The sequence below is a fragment of the Meriones unguiculatus genome, chromosome 8 (genome assembly GCF_030254825.1).
Source record: "Meriones unguiculatus strain TT.TT164.6M chromosome 8, Bangor_MerUng_6.1, whole genome shotgun sequence".
Classification (NCBI taxonomy): Eukaryota; Metazoa; Chordata; class Mammalia; order Rodentia; family Muridae; genus Meriones; species Meriones unguiculatus.
In genome coordinates, this window is record NC_083356.1 from 117,981,629 (window position 1) to 118,002,987 (window position 21,359).

Here is a 21,359-nt window from a genome sequence, read left to right on the forward strand (position 1 = left end):
TCCTGGGCAGCTGTGATGTTTTCTGACACCTTGAACATAGATTTATAGAACACTTGTAGTTTCTCTCACTCCTGTTGGATGCTTTAGTATAGCTATTGTACATTTCCTTAGTACTTAACAAAGGGCCACAAATGCTCCAGGTCACCCTGTAGTCTACTTTAAGAATATGTCCCACGTTTAATTCTCTGTTGTCTTTCTTGCATTGTCCCTCGACACTCTCTTCACTCCCTTCTTCTTTTCTTTCGTGGTAGTGAGGACTGAGCCCTGGGCCTCGTGCACACTAGGTAGTGTACTACCGCCGAGCTATATCCTCAGCGCAGATCTTACCTCTCATAAGACGAAACGGCACAGTGCTATCTTTAACAGTGTACGTATCTTTCCACTTTATGTTTTCTCATTTGAAAAATCGTATCTTGAAAGATTTGGGGAATAATTTAGAGTTTATGTTTCCCTTTTAAACCTGGCTAGATTAAACCTTTTTCTAATTTAGTTCTAGGAAATTTTCTCTCTGGATTAGATTTTTAGAATCTTACATTGAGACAGCTCTTCTCTGTCTTGCTGTCCTGTTTTATTTTTTAAATACTCTCTTTTTATTTTTTTATGTGCATTGGTGTTATGCCTGAGTATATTTTTGGGTCAGGGTGTCAGATTTTGGAGTTACAGTTGTGAGCAGCTGCCTTGTGGGTGCTAGAATTGAACCCTAGTCCTCTTGACCACTGAGTGCTCTTAACTCCTGAGGCATCTCTCCACCTCCCCACTCCATCCTGTTTTATTTATAAATTTCTTTTCTCAATGAGAAATCAGAGGACAAAACATTGACAAGAGTCAAAAATGTTCTTTCTTGTTCTCTTTAGAAACAACCAGAGACAAGATGCTGCTGAACAACAGCACAAATTTAAATTCTTAGAATCTGCAAAGGCTGGGAAATAAAATGGCTAATTTTCCAAAACAGAACTGGCTGTTTGGATGTGAAATGCCTGTGTTCATTTTTTCCCCACATTGACGAGGTGACTCACACTGTATTCAAGTTTAGCTCTCTCCTCCGGTCTTTTAAGTTTACAAAGCTGTAACTGAAGAATTTAGCATTTAGAGGATCATCTTACAAATTACATCCTCTGTAGTCTTCTCTTTCTCCTTTGCCAGTGTCGTCAGTGTAAACAGAGTATATTATTTCTATTGTGCTTTGAAAATCAGAAACATTTTCTTTAGTAACTGAAGTAGAAAAACCCATAAAAATGATTGCACACAGAACATAAAAGCCTTTGTTGAAGTTTCCCTTGTTATGCCTACGCATCTCTCGTTTTTCTCCTCCTCTTCAGGTGTCATTTGTTACTGATACTTGCAGTTGACTAGGGAACAACATTCTTTAGGCCGTTTTCAAATCTCAGGAAAGATAGCGCGCCGGTTTTACGCAGGCCCGGTTATTTAGAGCTTTTGGAGAGTGCTCTTGAGGTTAAGAGTGTAAAGATGGGGAAAGCTCTCAGCCTTTGTTGCTACCCAAAGTTTGAAAACGCCATCCTTTGCGCTTGATGTTCATCTCAGGCTGGTGAGGTCAGCGCCCAGTCATCATCAAAGGACCCTTTTTGACGTCCAACAGACGCCTCAAGCGCTCACGAGGTCTAGCCAGGTGATGAATATGTCTCCGCCGGCTTAGCTGAGACTGGCCTCTTCTGAGCTATGCAGTGTAAACCTTTGTTGCTGCCTGGTGGATGACAGCTGATCTGGAACATCAGGTACTCGCTCTGGTCCCGACCTTCAAGGGCCCTCCCTTTTGTCCTCCCCACTCTGCTCTCACTGAGATGGTCTAGGACAATCGGGATCAGTTTCTTTCCTCGGCCAGTCTGGGGGTGGGGTGTGTGTGAGAGTACTCAAGAGCAAAGGAGAACAAGAATCAACTGCTAGCACACCGCAGTCGGAACGGCCGTACACCGCTGTGCCGACCCCCGGCCGCGGAGAGCACGCCGCCTGAACCCTCAGGCCAGACGCGCCGCTCCCGGGCACCAACGGCTGGGCCGGCCGGGTCACGTGACCGGGGCGGCGGGAAGCGGCGCCCATTGGCTGGCGGCGGGAGCGCGGGGTTTGATGGGAAGGCATTGGCTGGGCCCAGAGCTCTGTCAGTAGCTGCTGCCGCCTGCCCCAGAGGCGGGCTACGCGGTGGCGACCGAGGCTCCCCCGAGCGGACGGCGGGGCCGGGCGGCGCCTGCTTTCCTCAGGTAGGACGGCGAAGGGGAGGGCTGCGTAGCCGGGGGCTCTGCGGGCCGCGGGAGCCGGTCCCCGGGCTCCTCCGCGCGCCGGCCCGGCGGTCTCGTCCGCCCCTGCTAAGTGGCCTAGAGCCCGGCGGCGGCTGGGGACGCGTTCTCTCGTGGGTTGCCCAGCACGGCGGCCCGAGCGGCTCCGGAGTGGGTGACCCCCGGCCCTGCCTCCCCAGGGCCGGTGTGCGCCCCGGCGGTGGTCTCGGGGGTGGTTTGGAGCCCGAGCCCTTGGCCCCACCTGCGTGGAGAAGAGCCCGAAGGTCCCAGCGAGCACGTCCCTGGCTGAGAGAGCCACCCTGAGTGCTCTTGTCACCGCCGCGTCCAGCGGAGCGGGCCGGACGGGAAGGTCTGAAAACTGTCAGTGTCATGCTGCTCACGTGGGCGTGGATCGTAAGGGGCTCCACCACCATTGTTCTTAAATGTTGGAGGGACAGCGGCAGGCCTGAGGGCTGGAGGGGCAGCACGAAGGTGCGTGGTGTCAGGAGCCACCCGGCAAGAGTAACGCCAAGGGCCATCTATAGGCTTCATTCTTTGCTGATGTGAGAGACAGAGAGTTCGGATTGGTGAATTTATTCTTGAGAGCAGTTATAAGCCACACCTGTGACTCAGAGTTTTCCGTGTTCTGCTCGGTTCTTCTGGCTTCTGGGTTGTGGTCCCTAGAGTCTATTGTTTTCTGTCCCTTTGGCCGCCGTCTCAGCTTTGACAAAATTGTCTAGAGGTGTGACGGCTCATTCAAGCTAGCAGGCAGGACCTAGTCCCTAAAGGTCTTCTCCACAGTCCCTTCTTAGGGGAACAGAGTTGACTTTGAATGCATTTTTTTTTTTTTTTAAAGAAGAATGGCTCTTTTAAACGTAGAGGTTTTAAAAGTTCTGGACACCTATTGGGGTCAGCGCAGTAGTGCTGTGAATAGTGTTTATATGTTGAAAGAATGCAAGGACAGGTGACTGTTACAAAGGTATGACTTCATGTAGAAATCTCTCTGTACCTTTTTTTTTTTGTGTGTGTGGCAGTCATCTCACAGTAAAAGTGCTTTTAGAGGTGTGCTTCTTTTCATCATTTTTAGGCAATAAAGCTGGTGTAAGATATTTCAGAATTTTTTGTTTGGACGTTTGAAAGCCATCTTGAACAAATCACATTTAATCCTAAATTTAATCCTAAAGTTTCTGTTGAAGATTTTAGTTTATATTTAAGTTTGGAACTTAAACTCAAAACTCAACTTGTCTTGCTGTTTTCTGTTAAGGCCTACAAGTTTATTATAATGGGAAGTGCCTGAAGAATCTTCTGCTTTATTTCCATGCTTGAAAAGGAAAAAAAAAATATTTTCAGTAAAAATACAAACTTATTTTTAAAAAATTTCAATTATGAGATAAGTGCTCATTTTTGTAAAAAGTTAGGCGTGTGCTTCATTTGAATATTACATATGTTTTATTTTTTTTGGTAATTGCAGTAGTAATGGCTACAACTAACTAAACACTATGTGCTGAACACTGTGCCAAATGATAAATAATTTCACTTAATTTATATAATTCCATGGAATGTAAATATTTTCACCACTTTGTAAAACAACACTTGGTAAGTAATTTACCCAGTTCATATGGCCAGTAGTTGGGCCATAGTTCGAATATTCTATTGTTTTTATGTGATTTGAAATGAGTTGAAAATTTAAGAAAGACATTTAAGATTTTTGGTTCTCTCACTTAAACCTGACTGTGAATAACTATAGAAAATGTCATACAGTATGTTTGGCATTATTGGTCATTGAAAACCACACTTAGGGTGCTGGAGAGATATGACTTAGAGGTTGGGAGCACTCAGGACCACATGGTGGTTCACTGCCATCTGTAATTCTCCTTTTAGGCTATCTAACCTCCACTTCTGACTTCCCTGTGCACATGGTGGTTCACAGCCATCTGAAACTCTAGTTCTAGGCTATCTAACCTCCACTTCTGACTTCCCTGTGCACATGGTGGTTCACAGCCATCTGAAACTCTAGTTCTAGGCTATCTAACCTCCACTTCTGACTTCCCGGTGCACATGGTGGTTCACAGCCATCTGAAACTCTAGTTCTAGGCTATCTAACCTCCACTTCTGACTTCCCAGTGCACATGGTGGTTCACAGCCATCTGAAACTCTAGTTCTAGGCTATCTAACCTCCACTTCTGACTTCCCAGTGCACATGGTGCACACATCGTGCACATATACTTGCAAGCAAAACACTCGTACTAAAAAAAAAAAATCTTAAAACACACACACATTTAGGTACATTTAGTCTTTAAGGTTGTACATGCTCTGTTCCACTGTGGAGGCAGGATTGGAAAGAGACTGGACAGCTTGGCTATACTGCTTGAGGTCTAATTAAAGGCAAGCGATGATGTATGCTTCAGAATGAAATACTAGAGGTACTGGGCAAGAGAGTAGAGGTGGATTAGAAAATGACAGTGACTACAGCAAGAGAAACAATTTACTAGGGTAAATAGTTTAGGACATTATTTAAGCATTTCAGCATCTAAGGAGATTCTAACTGTCCCTCTTTGCAGATGAGGAAATAGAGAAATAGGGATGCTTATTTATTTATTTATTTTTGCTCATTGTTTCACAGTAAGTGATGGGCATTCAGAATTGGATTTGCAATGTCTACATGGAAAGGACAGAAGCCCTGGGTGAGATAGAAAATGAACTTAACATTGTAGAAAATAGTTACTCCTTTTGTGTTTCACATAGTTAAAAATACTATTGAAAATTTCTGAATCCAATAATTGATTGTTATTTTGCTTATGAAACCATGGATTTAATGACTATTACTAATATTTCAGAAGGGTTTTTTTTTGTTGTTATTGTTGTAGTTGTTGTTTTCCAGACAGGGTTTCTTTTCTCTGTGTATAGTCTTGGCTGTCCTGGAACTCACTTTGTAGACCAGGCTGACCTCAAAGAGACCCACCAGCTTTTGCCTCAAGCACTGGGATAAAAGGTGTGCACCACCACTCCCAGCTTCAGAGGGTAAATTTAAAGCACAACTTCTTGCATTAGAGAGCCTGAAGACAAAACTATAGTTGTTGTTTCTTTAACAGCAAAACATCCTTCAAACAAATAATATAAAAATAAGTATTTATTATGAATTACGGATATATCTCATGTGTTCATTTAAAAGGCAATGTTCAGTAAAGACTGTTGTAGGCTAGTTGCTCTAAAAGTTCTAACTGGACTCCTAGGAATTTAGTAAGCCATTTAGCATCTCTCTAATGTAGATTTAAACATTCAGACTTCATCAGATAAAGGGATTCGGCTACCTGATACATTGCTATAAACACCGTCTCTTGTGTGTATAACTCACTTTCTGTTTTAGCAGCTCTGTCTATCAACTATTTAAGAAGGTCTAAGGTGCTTTTTCATATATTTTATTTCACTTTGTTTTTATTTTTATGTTTTATGGTGCTGAGGATTGAGCCCAGGGCCATGTACTCCGCAAGTGCTCAACTTCTAACCTATATCCCCAGCTAGTTATAACTGATATATGTGCTACTCTATACAGATATTTTCAGCCTGTGCTTTATAATTGTCCTCCATTTGCTGTTGGGAATAACTGGTTGCATTAAGAAAATCAAAACTAAATGCTGTAGTTGGCTTTGCTACTTAATATTCTTGGGGCTTAGCATATTACTTCTCTAACTTCAGGGTCTTAATTTGTGAAATGGAGGGACAGTGTCTAAATAATAAAATCCTTGCAAATCATTTGTTTTAGTGTTCAGTGTTATTAATTTCAAATAGTAAAAAGTCAGCTAAGCCAGGTAGGGCATGATGGAGCAAGTTTGTAATGCCAGTCAGTATTCAGGAGGCTGAGGCAGGAAGGTGGCAGCTGAGTGTCAGGAGACCCTGTCACAGAAAATCCAACCAAAACAGAAAATTTGACCTCAAGGTGTGATGGCTTCAAACTTGTTATAGTTCTTTTAGAAATGGAAATATGCAGAGTAGTGGTGGTGCATGCCTTTAATCCCAGCACTTGGGAGGCAGAGGCAGCTATATCTCTGTGAGTTCAAGGTCAGCCTGGTCTGCTGAGTTCCAGGACAGCCAGGCTGTTACAAAGAGAAACACTGTCTGGGGAGGGGGAGGGGAGAAATAGAAGTATGTAGTCCAGTTGTGCAGGAAACACTGTCAAATATCACAAACTAGTTTCAAACTATCACAAGCCAGTTTCAAACTAGTGGAGTGATGACAGAGAAATTCAAAATTACGTGGTCATCTGAGTCTTTTTCCTTCTTCTTTTCTTGGTGATTGCTTTTAGAATATTAAGAATGTTTTAAGATTTGTTTAATCTTAACTCAAAATTTATACTTTTGTTCATTAGCGTTCCAGAATACCTCATAATCACATTTTAGAATTTTGAATGCTGAGCTAATATTACAGAATTAATATTTAGCTTGCAACTTAATTGTAGCTTATGAACTTGTTTTGTATGCTTCAGAGTGTCTTAGAACAGATAATATTTTTGTCTGTAAGAATCACTTTGTAAATGAAAGTACTTTATAATTAGGCATTCATTACTTTTCTAAAAAAAGAAACTCTTAAAATAGGTATGCCTTGAGATAATGCTGATATATAAATAGCATCGCATTTCTCCCTGAGTGCTGATAATTATTTTGTGATTATATTTGCAGTTAAGATAGGGGAGATATACCTGTAAAAATAAGTGTGTATGCACGTGTGTATAAATGAAGTAGTTTCACACCCTGATAAGCAGATACTTGTAACCTGATAAAAAGATGTCAGTTTGAGGGTATAAGTTTACCATCTCAATTTAATCATTATTTTAGCTGTTAAATTGATTTATGATATTACCATTTCTCAGTTTTCATAAAACATTTGGAGATCATGGATAAACAAACAGATATACACAGCTGGCTGAAGTGAAGGTCATCTAGGTCGAGGGTCTTAGAATGCTTAATTGGGTGTTGACCAGCAGTGTTTAGACATAGGAACCAGAAGTCTGAAGATACAGGAGTTTTCGGGCATGTTTCTTATTTGCTATTTTCTTATCTCAAGGTGTTTATACTAAAGACTGTCCTGTGACAAACTACTGACATTATTCTTTACAAAGGAGTGAAGGCTCAAATTATTAAAGAATTTATTCTTTTTATGTTTTTCAAAACAAGGTTTCTCTGTGTAGCCTTGCCTGACCTGGACTCTCCTTGTAGACCAGGCTGGTCTCTGAACTCACAGAGATTCACCTGCCTCTGCCTCCCTGGGATTACAGGCGTGCGCCTCAAGAATTTATTTTATTTTTATAACGAGAACAACATAGGGTAACTACTTTAAAAAATAGGAAATTTGTAGGTGATTTGTCAGTAAAACATATTTCCAACTCCATTTTTACCTTTAAATATGTCCTCACTTTGAATGTACCTGTGGCTATCTGGATTCAAGTTTCATGTAAGTGGAGGACAATAAATAATTTATGGTTTTTAAATGTAGTATTGCAACATAAAAATTGTAGAGAGAACATGCTGTGCATTTACCTTAAAAATGTAAAATATTTGCTTTGTTTCTAGCCGTGACTTCTTTTGGACAACTCATGATATTTATTATTGTACCAAGATTCTACAAATAAAAGATGGGTGGATTATTTTCTCGATGGAGGGTAAGAAAAAATATTTTGTATATTGCTAGTTTTAAAAAAATCTAACATGGGAGGGTTACATAAAGAGTTTGTTGAGGTCTTCTTTGAGGTACACATTTCAGTGAGTTTGATATTATATATTTAATTTCATTTAACTCCAGTTAGAATTACCTTTCCGGGCATTATTTTGGTAGTTCTGTGTTTTTTTTTTTTTTTTTTTTTTTTTTTTTATGGCTACTTAATATCTCTAGTAATTCATTTTTATTTTGTATTGTGTAGAGGTAATTTTCTGCTCATATTGCCCAAGTTCCAAGTTTATTTTAAAAGTAGTTGAAATTAACTCTTATACCATAGTTAGGAGTTTTATGGACTATATCATCTATCTATCTATCTATCTATCTATCTATCTATCTATCTATCTCCCTCCCTCTCTTATCTATTTTGGAGACAGGGGTTTTGCTGTGCAGCCTTAAACACAGAAATCTGTCCTGCCTCTGCTTCCATATAGCTGGGATTAAAGGAATTGCATCTTTTTTTTTTTAGTATGTCACATAAACATACTTTTAAGAATTATAAAAAATATAGGTTGAACAAAATTAAAAATGCAGATTTTACTAGATAAGTCTTTAACATATCAAATTTAGAGATAAAATATAAATTTTGTTGATAAGTAAGTAATAAGAAATAATGTAGTCTAGGACAAACTAATTTCCTATTCCTTATTATAATAATAATAATGCTTGGTGTATAATTTAGCTTTTGACTTGTTAGAGAAATCCATGTTTTAGATTTGTGTTATATTGACTTTGTTTTTCTTTTTAAAAAATCCACAGGAAAAATAGCATATTTATTGTATGCAACATATTTTAAAATGTATAAATTACATTGTTTAGATCTCGTTAATTAACATGCTTTAACTCACATAATTATACTTTTTGTGGTGAGAAAACATTTTCTCTGTTAGCAGTTTTCAAGAATATTGTATATGAGAGACATTTAAGCGGTAAGGGCACTTGTTGCTGTTGCAAAGGGCTGATGTTCAGTTCCCAGGACCCATATCCGGCTATTCACAATTGCTTGGGACTCCTATTTTATGGATCTAGCACTTCTGGCTTCCAGTTACACCTGTATTCATGTACCTATGCACAGGCATACATGTATATACATACTTAAAAATATAATAAACTTTTTTTTTAAAGCTCACAAAAAAATACAGTAAAGCATTGTAAGCTGTAGTCACCACTCTGTAATGGTCTCTAGAACTGACTCTGTGATTTTGTATTTTTGTCCCCTAATCTTTCAACCCTTCAACTTTCTACCTCCAATTTCCTAGACTATTAACTTTTTATTTTCTTCTTGATTCCTTTTTAAAAATCTACAGAGCCAGGCAGGGTGGCATGCCTTTAATCCCAGCACCATTGAGGCAGAGGCAGGCAAGTCTGTGAGTTCAAGACCATCTTGGTCTACAAAGTGAGTCCAGAACAGCCAAGGCTACAAGAGAAACCTTGTCTCGAAAAACAGACAAAAATTTGACAGCCTGAGAATCAAATAAATTTATTATTCTTTTGTTTTTCTTATTTGTTTGAATCAAATCAAGTTGGTGATATTCTGCTTGGTCATATAAAAATGGCAGTTTTACATAGTTCAAACTTAGGTTAACAACTTTAATTTTTTTTTTTATTTAAGGTTAACAACTTTTGTAAAGACTATAGCATTGATATTTGTTACTGTCTTGATAAATATTTTCTTAATTGTCATTTGAACCATTCTGGCTCATATAGAAATAACTTTGGCAAATAATCACTGCTGTTATAAAGTATTCTTATATACTCTCTAAAAATCTCATCTTTCAAAAGTGTGTACTTGGGGTTCAAGAGATGGCTTAGAGGTTCAGAGCCCTGGTTGCTCTTCCAGAGTACTGTGGCTCAATTTCCAGCCCACTCGGTGGCCCACAACTGCTCATAACCCCATTTCCAGGGGCTCCAGTTCCTTCTCCTGGCCTCTACGGCACAAATGCCAGCACATCTGCACTCATTTGAAACAAGCAAACAAAAGAACCTTTCTAAAGCTGTGACTTTAGGAATCACAGTGAATGTGGCCTATTGATTTTAACCTGCAGAGCCCCCGGGAGCTTCAGTCCTGAAGTCAGTCAGTGTGGTGCTTACACAGGCCATCTTGTGAATATTTTGCTCTATGAATCCCTTTGGATGAAAATATTTTTCTCTGTTCTGTTGAGGTTAAGAATAGAAAAAGAGCTATCACAGTTGAAAATTTTAGAAAAAGTCATATTTTAAGACTCTTACATAGTTTAATAATTATTTTTCAATTATAGTTATAAATAGTTAGATATATAGCTTGGTAACATTGAGAAACCTAGTTGTGAATTAAAGTGTTCTTTAATGACTATATAAACTCAAGTGTTTCTAAATTTGCAGAAGCAAGCTTTAATGCCATGTCTTATTTCTGTGTCTAAAACAGGCAAAACCTTCAACAGTAGAAGTTCTAGAAAATATAGATAAGGTATGTTCCTTGGCTCTAGAGTATTTATTTTAGATGTTAATTAAGTATTTTGGTAATTTTATGTTGGAGAAGAGACACGGGAACTTAGTGGTTCACAACCTTCCTAATACTGCATCCTTTTAATACAGTTCCTCATGTTGTGGTGACCCCCAAATAAAATTATTTTCATTGCTACTTCATAGCTAATTTTGCTACTGTTATGAATTGTAATCTAAATATGTGGTATACAGGGTATTTTTGGGTTGTGACCTACAGATTGAGAACCACTGGTACATTGGACTGCTGAGAGCTTTAGTGTTATGTAATCTCAAAAAAGAAAAACAAAACAAACAAACCCCAGAAAAATCTGAAGTCTCTCAGTGATTTGAGAAGCCCGTATCAAGTAATAGATAGAAGCCGTTGGAATGCAATTAGAGCTAGCATGGTGTAAATCAATATAACATAGCGTGATAAAGATTGTAGGCTACTGTGCAACTTTTATCAGTCTGCAGATAATTAACTTTACCAGGTAATTGTAATAGCTTCAAGTTTTTCTCTTATATTTCCTGGGAATATTGGGACTAGCAAATAGACTGAAATGTAGTTTCAGTCACTGTATTTTGAGACAGTCTCACTATATTACTCTGCCTGGCCTACACTGTCTATTTAATATAGAGTACGATCTCCTCAAACTTGCATCTGCCTCCTGTGTGCCATGATTCAATGTGTTACAGCACCACTAATCATGGCTCTACAATTTTTTTCTTCCCAGATTTTAAAGGCCATATATTAAGAATTATTTTCTTGACTATGTATGTGCTGATGACAATTTCATTTTTCTAGTCTTTACCAATTTGAAAGATTAAAAATAGTATTTAATATTTTAGTTTGAAAAGTAATTTGTTGGGAAAGGCTTTATTAATTACTTAACTTCAGTTTTAGTTTTTCTTTCATATGTTTGCTTTAAAATATTAGGGCATTGTATTTCATTGAATTTTAGCAATTGTATAGAATTTTTCTGTCATGTTCTTTCAATTCTAATTTTTAAATGATTTATGAGATTTAATAATATGGAATACTTTTCTTTTAACAGGAAATTCAAGCATTGGAAGAGTTTAGAGAAAAAAATCAGAGATTGCAAAAATTATGGGTTGGAAGATTAATTATCTATTCTTCAGTTCTTTATCTGTTTACATGCTTAATTGTGTACTTGTGGTATCTTCCGGATGAATTTACAGCAAGACTTGCCATGACGCTCCCATTTTTTGCTTTTCCTTTGATGTAAGTAAAGTATTTTTGTTAGTTTTTTTCTCTTCTGACCAGATAATTGTAATATATTAATTTTTTATAACATACTAATGTCTCAGTTGAATAAATTTGTATCATTATTGTAGTTTGATAACTGTCCTTTAAAATTGTAAACTAATTTTTACTCTATAATCCAAAGGTATACCTAAAGGGTATCGCTAGTGTTCCTAGTAATGCTGTATAGTTCTGAGAGATGGCCAGGGTTCCTGGAGGCGCTGGGCATGGATGAGAGATGCCCAGTGGGGAGGGCTTGTAAAACTGAAATAACAACAATAATAATTCTAAGTATGTGTCTTTCATCCTAACTCTTTCTTTCTTAATTATTGCTATAAGCCAGAAATTTTTTCCTTAAGCATTTCATGATGTGGCACTCTATAGGAGGTTTATCTCAACTGAGACTTTTGGGAAACATGTTTTTCATTTAACTAGCAAACGTTTATAGATAACAGTTGTGTAGACATTGGGTTATAATCATGTATGGTGAACAAAATTGAAAAGTTACTAGCTATAGATCTTAGGCTATGTAAAGTAATAAGTATGATTAATGTTATGACAGAGAAATACGAAATGATTTGGGAACAGGGGCCCTAATTCAGGCTTAGAGTGGGGAACAGGGATCTTGGGGAACAGGGGTCTAGAAAGAGCCTTGATTATAAGTTTTCTGTTGTTCTCAAGTTAGGCAGCTTAAAACAGTGCTTATTCATTTTCTCAAAATAAAATAATACTTATTGCAATGTATTAGAGCTCTGAAGTTGAGAAACTCAGGCAGATTAAGTGAGTCTTTGCTTAGAATCTCATAGGCCTGGGTCTCCAGGGTTCAGACAGCAGTCTATTTGGAGTCTCTGGTGGGAGAAACTGCAGGCTCATGCTGTTGGTCAACTTTTCGAATCTCTGATTTGCCTGGGTTATCCATGACAATCTTCCACCTAAAATCAGTAATTTTGATTATATCAGATGTCCCTTCACAGCAGTTATCTAGATTATTGTGTGGTTGATTGTGTAGGCAAAGCATGCGTTGGGAGGAAGGATATCTGTGAATTGTTTACTGCAGACGTGAAGAATCAGTGTCAGAATTTGAGACTTACAGAATGGATTATGTGTACAGTGCCTGACAACGGTAGCAAGAGCAGCGGCAGCTGTGGCTGTAGGATGGTCACATGGTTTGCAGTTAGATCAGAGTAAGGTGAATGCTGTTGCTACACTTGTGGTTACCTTGTTAAGTCTGGACCCAGCCCAGAGCTTGGGTCTGTCCACCATTAAGTGTGGCTTTTCCCACTTGAGTTAAGCCTCTCAGGTATGTCCGGATGTCTGTCTCCTAAGTGATTCTACATCTAGCCAAATTGATGTCATATCTTTATAGCCACTGGGAGTGTAGCTTCTAATAAATTAGAAGGAAGTAAGAGTGAGTCTGGAGTAGGAAGCTAGAAGGATATTATAGTTGATAAGGAGAAATGATGAATGATTTGTACTTGGTGGTGGGAGAAGAGCAGATGGATTGACTGAAATTGATGGATTGGCAACTTAGGAGGTAGAATTGAGAGACTTTTGGTGATTGGTTGAATATGGGTTGAAGAGGAAGAATCGCTTCAAGGGTAAAATTCAGGTTTATAGTTTGGGATATTTGGTTGAGGGCATTGTCATTCATCAAAACAGTGAACAACTTGAGTAGGAGCTAGTTTGTCAAGTGGATGGTTAAGTATGAGTATGAAGTTTAGAGAAAATTCAATAGAAGATTAAAAATTTGGATTTTATAACTTATAAATGTTACTTAAGTCAGGCCTGTAATCCCAGCTACTTGGGAAACTGAGGCAGCAGGATCACAAGTTCAAGATCTGGCTGGATTCTAGGGGGAGTTGACCCAGGCTGTGCAACCTACTGAGATCCTGTCTCAAAAATAGAAAGTGCATAAGGTGTTGGGTCTATAGCTTAATGGTGGAACATTTGCTACCTTATGTGAGGCTCTGGGTTTTCAGTTCCTAGTAACACACACACACACACACACACACACACACACACACACACACACACTTACCAAAACCACCATGTCTTTATTAAGTATTAGGCATCTACAGTGTTAGGTAGTAGTCAGTAATATAGTAGTGGGAAAAATAGTGGTAAGAGTCTGCTCTCACATAATTTGACTTCCTCAGTTATTGGGCAGATAAAAAATAGACATAAGTTAACAAAGACAAATAGTTAATTTGGAGAGAAATATGTGCAATGAAGGAAGTCAAGTAATGTGATTAAAAGTAGGTTTCTTTTTTTAAATTTAATTTTATTACAACTTATTCACTTTGTATCCCTGCTGCAGCTCCCTCCTTCATCTCCTCCCAGTCCTACCCACCCTTCCGCTTCTTCCCCTAAGCCCCTACCCTAGGCCACTGATAAGGGAGGTACTCCTCCCTTCTATCTGACCCAAGCTTATCAGGTCTCATTGAGGCTGGCTTCATCATCTTCCTCTGTGGCCTGGCAAGGCTACACCCCCAGGGAGAGGTGATTAAAGAGCCAGCCACTGAGATCATGTCAGAGATAGCCCCTTTGCTCCCTACTAGGGAACTCAAAAAGTAGATTTCTTTACAAAGGTTGTAGGAGGCCTCTTCTTAGGAAGTGGTATTTGAATTGAGCATTAAGAACAAGTATGGAAGATTTTGAAATTTATGAAGACTATATGCAGCATATAACGGCATATACACCTACAAAGTTATATATAAAGGATTATTTCTAAGATATTAGTGGTAGCCCTTTCTATTGGTAGAATTTTAGGTAGTTCTTTTATTCTGTATGTGGTTTTTTTTTTTTTAAACAACAGTGTATACTTTACATTGTAAAAAACAGGTCTAGGAGTTGAGGGACGCTGTTTCCAAAACTAGAAAACAGAAAATGTGTAGACTGAGAACTGGAGTATATAGCTTATGTGAGGGGCAGAGATGACAGGCATATTTGGAATGTGTGATGGAGTGAAAAAAAATGCTGTCAAGTGAGCTTGGAGAATCAGGCGAGATCCAGATCATGGAAGAAGCTTCTATAGTGGAAAATAGAAATTATATTAGGAGGGTCACATATATGCTGACATATGGAGATTGGGTAGGAGGAGAGGACAAAAGTAAAATGCCTAAGAAGCTGCTATATAAGTTCTTTTGTTTTATTTTTGGCCTGAGTCTCACTGTGTGGCAGTGGCTGGCCTGGAGCTCACTGTGTACACTAGGCTGGCCTCAAATCCTCTGAGATCTGCTTGTTTCTGCCTCCTGAATGCTGGGATTAAAGACTTCCACCACCATGCTTGGCCTAATAGATTTAATCTAAAGATAAAGGTGAAATAACACCAGAAGTAAGATAAGTTAGATGTGTTTTGGAAGTTAAAACTGATAGAATATGATAGGAAGAAATGGGATACAGAAAAAGAAGTTTTCAAGAATGATATTTAAAGTTTTGGTTTAGTCTTTAGTGCAGGCCATCTTTCTAACTTTGAATTCCTAAACTCATAAAATAGCCAACTTTGCATGTGCAGAGTGAACACCTTTTTGTTTCATGTGTGAGAACTGAGGCTTGAGCTCATGTGTAACACTGCAGTTAATTTCTGGTTGTGGCCTCCTCATCTGCTCGGCAAGAGCTCTGCCTCTGAGCTGTGCTCCCAGCTTTGCTCTTATCCTCTTTATTTTCTTTTTTTTTTTTCAGAAATCTTTTGGATTTTTTTAAATTCTAAAGTAGAAGATTTTATAACAATGTTGAGCTCTTTTACATTGTTTCCTTTCTATTTTTTTGTTTTTAGTAAAAAGCAGAGAGAAAATTAAGATGTGTGAGATACTTAGTTGATTTAAATATTTTTATAAAACTAGGAAAATATATTCAATTCTATATAGCAGTTGATTTTTTGGTTTTAAAAGGTAATTTATAAATACCTGATAGAGAACTCTGCTAATTCTAATTGCTGCCTCAAATTGTGCTTTGCTGGATCTGTTACTAAGTCATAAGAATTACTTTTGAGACAAATAACTCATTTATTATAATTATTACTATTAGTGATGCTGGGAATAAACTCTAGTCCATCATATATGTCAAACTCCACCGAGCTATTTTCTTTGCCTGAATCTTTTTTTTTTTTTTTTTTTGGCTTGAAGAAAGTCTCATTTGAAGGATTGTCTAGGTCAGATTGGCCTCGTACACATGTCTGTATGGGATTAACTGCTAATTGATTAGAGCCCCGCCCACTGTTGGGGGTGTAGTCTTTGGGAGGTGATTATGGGCTGTATAAGCTGCTAAGGATGAGCCTGAGAACAAGCCAATAAGCAGTGTTCCTTCATAGTTTCTGCCTTGTTTGAGTTCCTACCCTGACTTCCTTCAGTGATGGGTTGTGACATGTTTAGTATAAACCAAATAAAGCAGTTCCTGTCTTCATTTGCTTTTGTTTAGAGCATTTTATCAGCCATAGAAAGGAAACTAGAACAGTTAGATTTATTTAATTATTTATTTGTGTGTGTGTGTCTGTGTGTGTCTCTGTGTGTATGTGTCTCTGTGTGTTGTTTAGGTCGAATGCCTACTATAGTGGTGGTTCTTCTACCATGTGGGTCCTGGGGATAAATTCCTGCTTTCATGGTCTCATGTAAAAACCTTTGAGTCATCTTTCCTGCCCATGAAACATTTACGTGTTTTTGTTTGTGTGTGTGTATGGTGATTAAACCCGGTGCCCGATGCATGCTAGACAAACACTGTTCCACTTAGTTATACCTCCAGCCTAATTGTATCATTTACAGACATGTTATTTCTTTGTCTCTTTTTCTTTCTTACCCATTTTCTTCTCTCTCACCTTCCTTCACTTTTCTTTCCTCCTCTTCTTTCTTCTTCTTTCTTCTTTTTTTTTCCAGTCAGGGTTTCTTTGTGTAAGAGCTCTTGTTTTTTTGTTTTCTCAAGACAGTGTTTCTCTGTGTGACCTGCAAGCACTGAGCTTGCTCTGTAGACCAGACTGACCTTGAACTCAGATATTCACCTGCCTCCCAAGTGCTGGGATTAAAAGTGTAGGACACTATGCCCAGCCTTCTAGACATTTTATTTTTTATAATTTTAGAAATTAACTGAAATAAAAAGTTGATCTCAGGTTTTTTAAAATAAAATCTGTTTATTGTTGATTCCTCTTACAGTGGGACTCTGAGGGAAGAAATTTAAGCAAGGGAATTGAGAAAGGTGCTCATGTTTCTATTTCTTTTCTTATAGCCCTAATTCAGTTGGAAGCTGTTAAGAATACTTTGATCTTAGTTACCTTTCTATTGCAGGGATACAACACTATGGCCAAGGTGACTTATAAAAGAAAGAGTTTAAGGGTGCAGTGGCGCATGCCTGTAGTCCCAGCAGAGGCAGGGGTATTGCTATGAGTTTGAGGCCAACCTGGTCTACAGAGTGAGTCCGGGACAGCTAAGGCTACACAGAGAAACCCTGTCTTGAGAAACAAAACAACAATAACAACAAAAAGTTGAAAGTGGAGCTCATGGTTCCCAAGGTTAGAGCCCATGACCATCATGGCAGGGAGCATGGCAGTAGGCAGGCAGGCATGGTGCTAGAGCAGTAGCTGAGAGCTCACATCTTAAGAAAGGTAGAGAACCTGGCACCCTGGGAATGGCTGGACTTTTGGAACCTCAGAGCTCACCCTCACTGGCACATCTCCAACAAGACCTCACCTGATCTCTTCCAAACAGTTCTACCAACTAGGGACCAAGAATTCATATCTATGAGCTTATGGGGACCATTATTATTTAAACCACACATTATTTTCATGCATTTTAGCTACTAGATATTTCCTGAGTTTAATTTTAGAAGACTGGCAAACACAACTTAAAGCCTGTGAAGTAAGTCCAGTCAATCAGCTAGCCTACTGCTCCCTCCCTTCCTCTTTTCCCTTCTTTCCTTCCTCCCGTCGTCCCTTCTTCCCTCCTTTCTTGCCTGCCTGCCTCTGTTCTTCCCTTCCTTCTCTTCATACAAACACTCAGATGTGGAGGTCAGAGGACAGCTTGAAGGAATTGATTCTGAGGAGGAGTATATTCAAGTCTTTAAGGCTTGATGGCAGATTCTAGCCATCTCAAGGTCACATAACAAGTTTTAAAATTTGTTCGATGAGATGCTTTTTGTCAGTTTTATTTTTATGAATTTTGTTTTACTTGTCAAGTTGAAGAGCCTCTTGCTTAATTATGTGTCCCCAAGATTTCCTTCTATGTCTTTTTCTAAGCCCTTTAAAAGAAACATGTTATTCTTAAATTTGTGATGTATTTTTAAGTAGGAATGAGGTATTGGTTGAAGTCTCACCAATCCGCAGATGCTGCCTAGTGGCTGATTTATTAGAAAGAAGCTGTATCTTTAAAAACTGTTTTAATAGATCTTCTTAAAGTACAGTATGTACATATATAAGGAAACATTATATTGAAACCCGTTATTTTATACAACTAACCTGTGGTAGTAAAATTAAAAAGATAAATGATATTTTTTTAGTTAAGTCTTTTTTGTGGTATTAACATATGTACCTTCTATTTTATTTGTCCTCGGTATGTTTGTTTTCATTATTTTCCGTCTGAGAAAGCAGTTTGAAAATTAGTTTATATTAAAGATTAGCTTTTTCTTATCTGGTAGAGCAGTCTTTTTTAAAATTCCTAGTTTAAGGTTTAGTGTACTTTATTGATAAGAGTTAGCTTGATTTTTGAAATGTAGTGTTGTACTTTTTTCAGTTTTATAATTAAAAATAAGGCTTAGCATATATTATGTTTACTTTGGTACAGGTATGAGATTTGTTTCATCTGTGTTATAGGTTGAGTGGAATTTTTATTAATATCTAGATTTTTATAAGAAGTTTTATCTTTTCCCAGCCAGTGAGGTTAGGCAACTGCATTTTCTCACAGGGCAGTGAGAAAATTTCTCTTTTTCTTTCTTGATCATAGAAACACTACTCTTTTAAATAGAATAGTTCTGGATAATTTATTTTTAATCTCTGCCTTTTCTTTAGTTATGTTTCTTATCACTGTTGCTGATATGGGTTGTAGACTTCACCCTTGGAAAGGTTTGTCTTGCTGGCCTCTTAGTGACTGTTTTGAAGTTTGGGTTTTATAGCTACAATTCAAGTTTACCAGAAAAGGATATTAAATTTTTATTTTTATTCTTGTTTGAATGAGTCTAAGGCTGGAATTGGGTGGGACTGGAGAGTGTGTTATCATTCTCAAACCAGAAGTCAATATATATTCAAAACCATGTCGCTGTTTTTTTCATAAATTACATTTAGTTATTAGGAAAGGAAGGCCTTTGCCGGGATAACTAGAACATAGATTCCTGAAGCACTGTAATTATGTTTCTAAATTCTATTATAAAATACAAGTCTGATTGCATGCGGGTTGATGCCCCAGGTCCCGCCTCTGAGAAAAAGGTATCGGACGGGTCTGATGCTCTTTGGGTGGATGACACCTAAATGAACATCTGTACAAAGTCCCAATTTATTTCTAATATCAGAGATCAGACCTCTACTCTTGCCTGATGCGTCTAAAACAAAAAGGGGGAACTGTAGAGAGCTGTGGAATGCTATGCCTTAAAGATGGAGCTGGTTTCCGCCTTCCATCTTCCCGATGGTGACTGCTCTCTGTCACAAACAACTCCACATTTGGCTAAGGCCGAGGATCTGGCTTGCTTCCATGTATGTGGACCTATCTGCATTGCCCCCGTGGCACGCCTGGGTTGGCTACCCAGAGGCTATTTAAGCTGTGGGCTGGCTTTCCCCGGGGTCCAAGGAGGATTGTTCAATGTTCCTGAATAAACTGCATTAAAAAAAAAAAAATACAAAATAAGTTCATTTAATTTAGCCCTAAAGGGTAAGAACTTGTGTTTTGAATAAAGAATGGGAACAATACAATTTTAAGAGCAAGGCCTCTTTAAATCTTGGAAAGCTGACACATGAAGTATTGTAAGGTAGCTGGCTGTTCTCAGGAGTAGTTCTGATAAAAACTGAAAGGATTTTCTATCCACAAATGGGGGCAGTTTTGGTTTGAGGAGAATATGTCTTAATTCTGAGAGTTTGAAAATTATACACACTATTTAAAAAGTATATATTCATGAAAATTTTCTGGTTTCCCATTATTTGCCATCTCTGAAATTCCTTTTCCTGTCTCATTTTCTCTCTGTACTTTTTTTCTTAATCTTTCTCACAGTGCAGTTGTTACTTCCTTATCTACGATTTTGCTTTTCATGGTTTCAGTTAACTGAAAAATGTTAAATGAAATATTCTAGAAGTAAAAGAGTCTCAAATTGCTGGCTGGTCTGAGTAATGTGATAAAATTGATATTACACTGTCCTTTCAGAAGGTCAGTCATCTCTTTGTTGCATCCATGCTGCAATATGTGACCTTATCTGTCAGTCACTTCGTGGTCTTCTTGGTTATCAGATGGATTGTCTAAGATATTACAGGTAATATCTTTAAGATATTAAAGATAATTTTATGTTAAATTACCTTTTTTTACTTAATAATGAGTCCCAAATACAAGAGTAGTAAAACAAAGAAAGCATCAGGGCTTAAAACATGGAAGGCCAAGTTAATCCTGGTTAGTGTAGCAATGCTATATAGGAAAACCAAAATATGTATAGTACTGGTTCTTAATCTGTGGATTACAACCATTTGGGTGTTGCACATCACGTATCCTGCATGTCAGATATCCCACGTTCTTACATTATGATTCATAACAGCAGCAAAATTACAGTTATGAAGTAGCAACAAAATAATTTTCTGCTTGGAGTCACCACAACATGAGGAACTGTATTAAAGGTCACAGTGTTGGGAAGGTTGAGAACTGCCCATGTAAAGAATTCAGTCCCATCTGTGTTTTAGGCATTCGCTAGGTGGGGTAGTAGCATTGTGAGGGCAGATTCCCTGCAAATAAAAAGGGGGCTATTATATGGTGATTTTCTGTTATTTTATTATGTTTAACTTCTCTCCTTTCTCCTTTCTCTTGATCAAGACAATGCTCAATGGCTTTTTCCTGCTTAGGTAGCTGCTGTAAGCACCATGTAGGAATCTAGTGTTATTTGGTGTTTTTATGATATAAAATATCACCACAATAGTTACCTATAGCTATGTGGCAAGCTGTCCCAGAATTTAGTAGCTTAAGATAACAGAAATTTGTTAAGTCTCTCACAGTTCCTGAAGGGCAAGAAATGTTGGGATCAGCTTAGTTGAGTGGCTCTGTCTCAGAGTCCTTTGTTCTTATATAAACCACAGTTAAGCTGTGGCTTGGGCTGCAGTCATTTAACGGCCTAACTGGTCATAACTTTATCATAGCAGATAGAGCCATTGCAGAGCTTACACCTGCTGGTATCCAGTTTGTGGCTTATTTCATTTATTTTTGCCTTCATGTAACTTCATTCTGTTCTTGTATTTCTTTGCCTATTTCCTGGAGATCTTTTTCTTTTTATTAGACCATGTCTTGTAAACCTGTGCTTCTATGTGGATTTGTTTTTCTTGCCACAGTCATAAATCATGCTAGAGCTTGTTGTTTTGCCACTTTCAAAGTAGATTCTGAACCCAAATACAGTGATCACATCTGGTATAGTTTTAGTCATTTTTGTAATTTTTTCAATTCTATGTCTAAGCTTATGAGAGGAGGACATAAACTCCATTTTGTCTCATTTTAGGACCAGGCCTGACTTTAAAAGAAAAACTAGACTGTAGGTCA

At 38.2% G+C, this 21,359-nt stretch overlaps 1 protein-coding gene across 2 annotated transcripts in view; it reads left to right on the forward strand.

Moving 5' to 3' along the window:
• Positions 1-2,077: 2,077 nt before the first annotated feature.
• Lnpk (lunapark, ER junction formation factor) overlaps positions 2,078-21,359 on the forward strand; it is a 76,597-nt gene continuing 57,315 nt past the window's right edge. For both annotated transcript variants that reach the window (XM_060390435.1, XM_060390436.1), the window contains exons 1-4: positions 2,078-2,213; positions 7,796-7,884; positions 10,342-10,383; positions 11,456-11,643. In XM_060390435.1, the coding sequence (XP_060246418.1) occupies positions 7,858-7,884; positions 10,342-10,383; positions 11,456-11,643 (257 nt within the window). In that variant the 5' untranslated portion in view covers positions 2,078-2,213; positions 7,796-7,857. The remainder of the gene's footprint in view (positions 2,214-7,795; positions 7,885-10,341; positions 10,384-11,455; positions 11,644-21,359) is intronic.